The sequence below is a fragment of the Lactuca virosa genome, chromosome 2 (assembly GCF_052849685.1).
Source record: "Lactuca virosa cultivar CGN04683 chromosome 2, Lactuca_virosa_CGN04683_v6, whole genome shotgun sequence".
In the NCBI taxonomy this organism is placed as follows: Eukaryota; Viridiplantae; Streptophyta; class Magnoliopsida; order Asterales; family Asteraceae; genus Lactuca; species Lactuca virosa.
Genome location: NC_136427.1, coordinates 85,689,052 through 85,695,977, shown reverse-complemented (window position 1 = coordinate 85,695,977; position 6,926 = coordinate 85,689,052). Strand labels below are relative to the sequence as shown.

Genomic DNA, 6,926 nt, shown 5'->3' with positions numbered 1-6,926 from the left:
TTGACCCGAAAATGATGTCGTCCACATAGATCTATACAAGAATCAGGTCTGCATCTACATGCTTGATGAATAAGGTCTGATTGATCGTTCCCCGTATATACCCATGCGCAAGCAAGTGCTCTGTAAGAGTTGCATACCAAGCTCTGGGAGCCTGATGCAACCCATATAGAGCCTTGTCCAACTTGTATACATGATTCGAAAACTTGGAATTGACAAACCTAGGTGGTTGATCAACATAAATTCCCTCTTGCACAGCGTCGTACAAGAAGCCGGTCTTGATATCCATCTGATAAATAGTAAAGTTTATTTATGAAGCATATGCAAGGAATATACGGATGGCTTCCAAACGTGCAACCGGAGCATATACTTTTGTGTAGTCTAGACCCTCGATCTGCCTGAATCCACGAATGACCAATCTAGCCTTATTGCACACAATCACCCCAGAATCCTCTTGCTTATTTTTAAACACCCAGCGAGTGTCTAAAGACTTCTTGCCCTTCGGTAACTCAACCAGCTTCCAAACACCCACTTTTTCAAATTGATTTAACTCTTCGTGCATCGCATCAACCCAACTTGGTTCATTTAACGCCATTGATACACTCTTGGGCTCACTCTGAGAGATAAAGCAAGAATAGAGACATGTATTAACATCTCCACTCTGACTTCTCGTTCTAACGCCTTCTCCCAGTGGGCCGATGACATTTTCAATCGGATGATCGCGTTGAATTCTTGTTGGTATTTCATGGCTGAAATCATCGACTGAGACTGAAAGTGTGTTGATATTAAAGAATCTATCTTCAGTTGAATCACTCGCCTCAGATGATCTAGGATCGTGAGAGGTACTAGCCACGTATTCGTTTGAAATTAGTTTGGGAAAGAGAAGCTCCATGAATGATTGAGTAGCAGCGGAAGTATCCCTTGACATGATTTCTCTTTCAGCAGGAGTAAGAGGAGTGGCTTCAGCATCAGAACATATTCCTTGACTTGGATAACTTGAGGAAGTACTTGGAGCAGCTTCATCCACTCTAGGAGACGCAGGAGTCACCAGGAGTGGTCTGTACACTACATCTTCCTCTTCATCTTCAATAACGGTACTTGAGCAGGAGCAAGAACCTAAAACATTATCAAAATACACATTAAAGGATTTAAACAATGATGCATAATCAAATAACCAGTCATGTCTAACACTCGCATCTGTCTCATTCTCCTCCAACCAACGCATGTCATAAGATTCCATAATTTTCTTGGTGGCTTTGTTGTATACTCGGTAAGCGGTGCGTGCGGTGTATCCCACAAAATAGCAGTCATCGGCCTTTGAGGGTAACTTGGGGTTGGATTAGAGGTGAAGGAGGGTGCAAGGACATCCAAATATTCTGAAATGTGCAACCGATGGCTTATGATTGTATAATATCTCGTACGGGGTCTTCACCTGAGCTTTGTTAATCAAGACTCGATTTTGAACGTAACAAGTAGTGTAAATCGCCTCAGCCCAGAAGAGGACCGGCAATTTGGAATCACAAAGCATCATCCTTGCAACATCTATCAAAGTATGATTTCTTTGTTCTGCAACACCGTCTTGTTGTGGTGTCCGAACGGAACTGTATTGACGCAAGATTCCCTTTTCTGCATAGAAGTAATCCAGCACTGCATTCTTGAACTCTGTGCCATTATCATTTCGAAGCGCCTTCACCTTTTCATTCGTCTGATTCTCAATCATCACAATGAACTTCTTGATTAAGTCAGCAATCCCACTCTTGTTGGATAGAAAGAAAACCCATGTGAAACGAGAGTAATCATCAATCACAACAAGACAATAAGAATTCTTGTTGATGCTGAGAACGTTGATTGGACCAAACAAATCCATATGCAACAGTTGAAGAACCTTGCTGATTGAATTAACCGTCTTTGGCAGATGTGGCTTGCGATGATGCTTTCCCTGAGCACATGCCACACATTTTTCAAAGGTTATGAAGTCGTTGACGGGAAGACAGCGAACAATCTCATTTTTAGCAAGGCGATTGAGGTTCTTGGCATTAACATGGCCGAGACGACGGTGCCAAAGCATGATATTGTGTTCTGAGACTTTAGAAAAAAGACAGGTGACTTGTTCGGCAATGTCATAATTCATGTCAATAACATAGGCATTCCCTTATCTTTCAGATCGAACCAAAATCCATTCTTCAGGTATGATGATTTCGGGCCTTAGAATGAGACACTCTTTATTCGTAAAATGAGTCGAGTAGCCTTTCTCACAGATCTGAGATACGCTCAACAGACTCTGTTTCAGCTCAGGAGCATAGTTAACGTTCTCAAAGCTAAGCACACCATTTGTCACTGTACCATTCTGAGTGATCTTTCCTCCTTCTCCTCACACAAAGGAAACAAACCCCCTATTAAAATTTTGAATGTCTTGCAATTGGGAGATGTCTCCTGTCATGTGCCTGGAACAACCACTATCGACATACCAAGGTCTGACGATATTCCCCCGTAGCTATTCATGCACAATGAGCGTGATTAATTAGATTTTGGGACCCAGGTCATAGAAACACTGGGTTTTCCTTTGTAAGCAACAAAATTAACTTTTTCATTTGACAAGACGGATTTATCACCAGATGCACACACAGGACGTTGAGGTGATTGGACATTTGAAATTTTGGGCACGCATTTATAGTTAGGTTTAGAAACATTAACAGGTGTTTTCGAAATGTTTTTCTTTGGTTTTGATCGTTTGGATTTCCATCTAAGATTAGCCGAAGACCCAGACGATGGCTTTGACGATACCGAATTTGGCTTAACCACATTCGGTCTTGTTAAAGTACCTGTTGAATTTTTGTTTAAAAACTGTTTGTTCTTTTCAACATCAGCCCTTTTTCTTTCCTTATTAATTGTCAGATCACCATCAACTGAATGATATCTCGAGGATTTTCTCTTAAGGATCTTCCTTGTGACTCATTCACTCCCATTTGTGTATAAAAAGGAACAAATGCACGGTTTGGACAGTTTCATATAATATGACCAGGGGTTCCACAATTGAAACATGTCTGTTTGTTTACATGAAAATTGTTACCGCTCTTTTCTGGTTTAGTGACTTTATTTCGGTCTTTAGTTTTCCCACATGTGCATGTGCATGATTCAGAATGAGTGACTGGTTAGGTGGCGTGCATGTGCCAGTGGCAGATTCATGAGATTTAGATTTATCAGACACATCACCACACTGTTCAGAAACATCTGAATCATCAGTGTTCACAACAACATCATTAGAAACCAAAAAATTAGTTTTCAAATTTGAAACAAAAACATCAGTGTTCATAACAGAAACATCAGATGGCAACACAACATTATTATCAGAAAAACTTTCTCCAGCTTCGTGCTTGCCTTGGTCTAAGGGTAAATCTACATGTAAATCAGAAACATTAGTATCCTTTACCCTAGAACTACTCCCTGGCACCATCACAACAGGTTTTCCATACTGAAGATATGCTTCTCTTTCTATTTCTTCTTTAGATAGAGGAATGTTAGTGTAAGTATGGTTAAAAGGAGGTGGAACACTGTCATACCCGATACCTACTTTCTTCTTGTCGTGCCATTTTCATTGTGTTTCTATCATGCTCTCAACTGTCTTACTTGACACATCATACTTTCTGAAATTAAAATCTTCATTTGCAAATCTAATTTTCAATGTGTCAAGTTCGGCAGTTAAGTTAGCAAGTTGTTTCTTAACATGACCATACTTCTCACATTTGTTGCTATAGTCTTCCTGAAACTGTCTAAAGTCCTTGGTTTTAGCCTCTAATTGTTCTTTTAGTGGTTTTTGGTCCTTCCTAAGAGTATAGGTTTCATACCTAAGGTCCTCATTGTCTCTATGTAACAAATCAATTTGATCACACAAAAATTTAACAGTATCCATGCATTTTTAGAGCAAAAAATGTCACAGACCTCTTTCTTCTTTGGAGTGGTAGATACCATGAAAGCAAATTGAAGCTGCATCATTTCTGCTTCAGCATCCTCTTCAGCTTCTTGATCTGGAAGTTCATTTATATGTGCTAAATTGGCAGTTTCAGGTCCTGAGATGTTCAATGCCTGAATCTGATCCTCCCAATAAAATGCTTGTGCCACAACTGCCAAATTTGCAGCTTCACCGTTGGATGTTGTTCCTCTGTTGTTCACCATTAGCACCATTGTCCTGTCATGAGTTTCCCTTCTAGCTAGTTTTGGGCACTCACGGGCAAAATGACCATGCTCATGATAGCTGAAGCACATAATCTTGCCCCTATTAAACCCAAATTTCTTGTTTCCATTCATGCCCCAATTGTTCTTTCCCTTCTTCTTGGGAAACTGTTTAGCTCTGAAAACTGCCATGGCAATTTTCCAGGTGATATCCATTTCCTCAACGTCTTCAGGGTGAATTTGATCAAGATCAGCAAATGAGAGTTGAGGAGGCAAATCTCTAGCTAGAAAAGCATTGTAACAATTCACAAGACCAGAAGCTAAAGCCAGATTTTCTTCAGCTTCCTTGGAGTTTGAGACAACAACAGGAATTTTTGAAGATGAGGCTGAGTGTGGAACAATATGGGTATGTGGATAAGACATGGAAAATGAAATAGCATGGGTTTGTGGTACAGTGAAAGCTTGAGTTTGTGGAACAGTGAAAGATGAAAAAGCATTGTTCGATGAAATTCCAAGATTAGCTGTCGAGTAGGAATTCACGTGGTTTATCTCGCGTTACTTATCATCTAAATCACAAGCTTTGATGACAGCCATTGTTTCAACAAGAGTAAGTCTGTTAAGATCTTTGGTTTTCTTGATAATAGAGACATTCATGTCCCATGACTTGGGGAGAGAATTCAACAGTTTCTTATTAATCTCTGAGCGTGGTACAGAAATTCCAGCAGTGCTCATCTCAGTGGTAAGAGTGATGAATCTCTGAAATTGGGTTTCAAGAGTTTCTCCCAGAACATGGTTAAACAAGTGGAATTTTTTATGAAGCATGTCATGTATGCTTTTTTTCATGTCATCATTTCCTTCGTAAACCTCTATCAATGCTTCCCAAAGTGCTTTTGCTGAATCATACTCCCTGAATCCTTGAGCAATGTCAGGGGATAGAGCCATAGTAAGAGTTGCCAGTGCCTTTTCCTGTTCCTCAATTTTTTCAAATTCAGCATCAATATAGTTTTCCACCTTTTTTTTAGTTATTGAACCATCTTCCAGAGTAGTTGTGATTCTAACAGTACCTCTAAGAATGTTGCGCCAAACTTTGAAATCTTTCATTTTGATATATTTTTCGATTCTGTATTTCCATTCAGGAAATCCTTCGGCAGATAGTAGACGTGCAATTCTTGTGGTAGTTCCCATGATTGAATCCAACTCCTGATGAATTGCACTGTTTTGTGGTACCATTTTTTTTTATTTTTTTTTTAATTTTAATGAAAAATAAACTTGTTCAAAAATCAAAGAGAATCCCAACCGAGAAAGGTTTACAGCTGAGAAACGTTTGCAGCTGCAAAATGGTTTACACCAGAGAAGGGTTTACCGCTGAATAAAGTTTACCGCCAACAAGGATTTACGGCTGTAAACACGTTTACAGCCAGGAACGGTTTACAACTGAAAACGGGGGTTTACAGTCAATGACGGTTTACTGCCGTAAATACAAAGAGTTTACAGTCAACTACGGATCTTTCACTTACTTTTTGTATTTACTCTTATCACATTAAAAACATTGTTCTTGTTCTTCATTTATTAACTTTACCTTGATCATTATCTACTTGTTCTCAATTAATGTCTTGATCATTTGTTGAACTGATCATCTAAGACTTGACTAGTCTTTCCAGTCTAGACTTGAACATCCATTATCAAGCAGACATTGATCTCAAGCATTCACTCAAGGTTTGAGTTTTCAAACCTTGTCCCTACGCATAGATCTTGTTCTCACAACTGGTATAAGAGCTCGAGTGGTTGTCCTTTGAATCCATAAGATCAGATTATAGTTGGTTTGAATTTACCTTGGTATTTCAACCATTTCTGTGTTAAGGATAAAAATTCTTCTATATACCACTTAAGCTTGAAGATATCTTGACTTCAATGGCTGCTTCAAATCCTCAGCAAATGATTTCAATGCAAATCGCAAATAGCGTGTGTGGCCCTACACGTGCACCATTGCTAGTTGTGGAAGAATATGATCATTGGAAAGTTAGAATGGAAAGGTTTTTACTAGCCAAAGAGAAAGGTGAACAAATCTGGAGATCCGACAAAGAAGGCCCTCATGTTCCCATAAGAACAGTTGTAAGAGATGCAGCTGCTCAACTCATGCGAGAGGATGAAGCTCGTCCAGCCCCTCTAACTGTAGATGATATTGAAAAGCTGCATGCTGATCAAGTTGCCTTCTCAGAAATGGTGTTTGGTGTTCCTCCATCACTCTTTGAGCACATCAAGCTATGCAAATCAGCCAAAGAAATTTGGGATACTCTTCAGGATCTGATTGAAGGTTCCGAAAATATGAAGGACAAGCGCCTCACCTCAGTTGTCAATGACTTTGACACCTTCACCACTACTCCAAGTGAATCTGTAGCCTCAGCCTCCAACCGATATCTAATCGTTGTCAATAACGTGACTGCTAATGGGATTATTCGAACTCCTCTCGAGTATAATCTCAAGTTCATTAACAACCTTGGTAAAGGATGGGGAAATGTAAAATCTTGTCTTCAAAGCAATGGTTCTTTAAAAAAATTGAAACTCTATCAACTTTTTGATGAGCTTCAAGGACATGAATCAAACGTTGCTCAAACCATAAGGGAACTTTCCGGAGGACCACTTGCTCTCATCAGTTCTTTTGAATCAACCTTTTCGAACTCACCTGCTCCGGAACCTGATGAACCAATGAATCGAGTAATGAATTAATCAGAGTATGAATTCAAGTAAGAATATGAAAT

General features: G+C 39.5%; 1 protein-coding gene across 1 annotated transcript; it reads right to left on the bottom strand.

Moving 5' to 3' along the window:
• Nucleotides 1-4,722: 4,722 nt before the first annotated feature.
• LOC145157586 (uncharacterized) lies at nucleotides 4,723-5,268 on the bottom strand. Its single transcript, XM_079076613.1, has one exon. It carries the CDS (start codon nucleotides 5,266-5,268, stop codon nucleotides 4,723-4,725), a length of 546 nt encoding a protein of 181 aa, XP_078932739.1.
• Nucleotides 5,269-6,926: the final 1,658 nt, after the last annotated feature.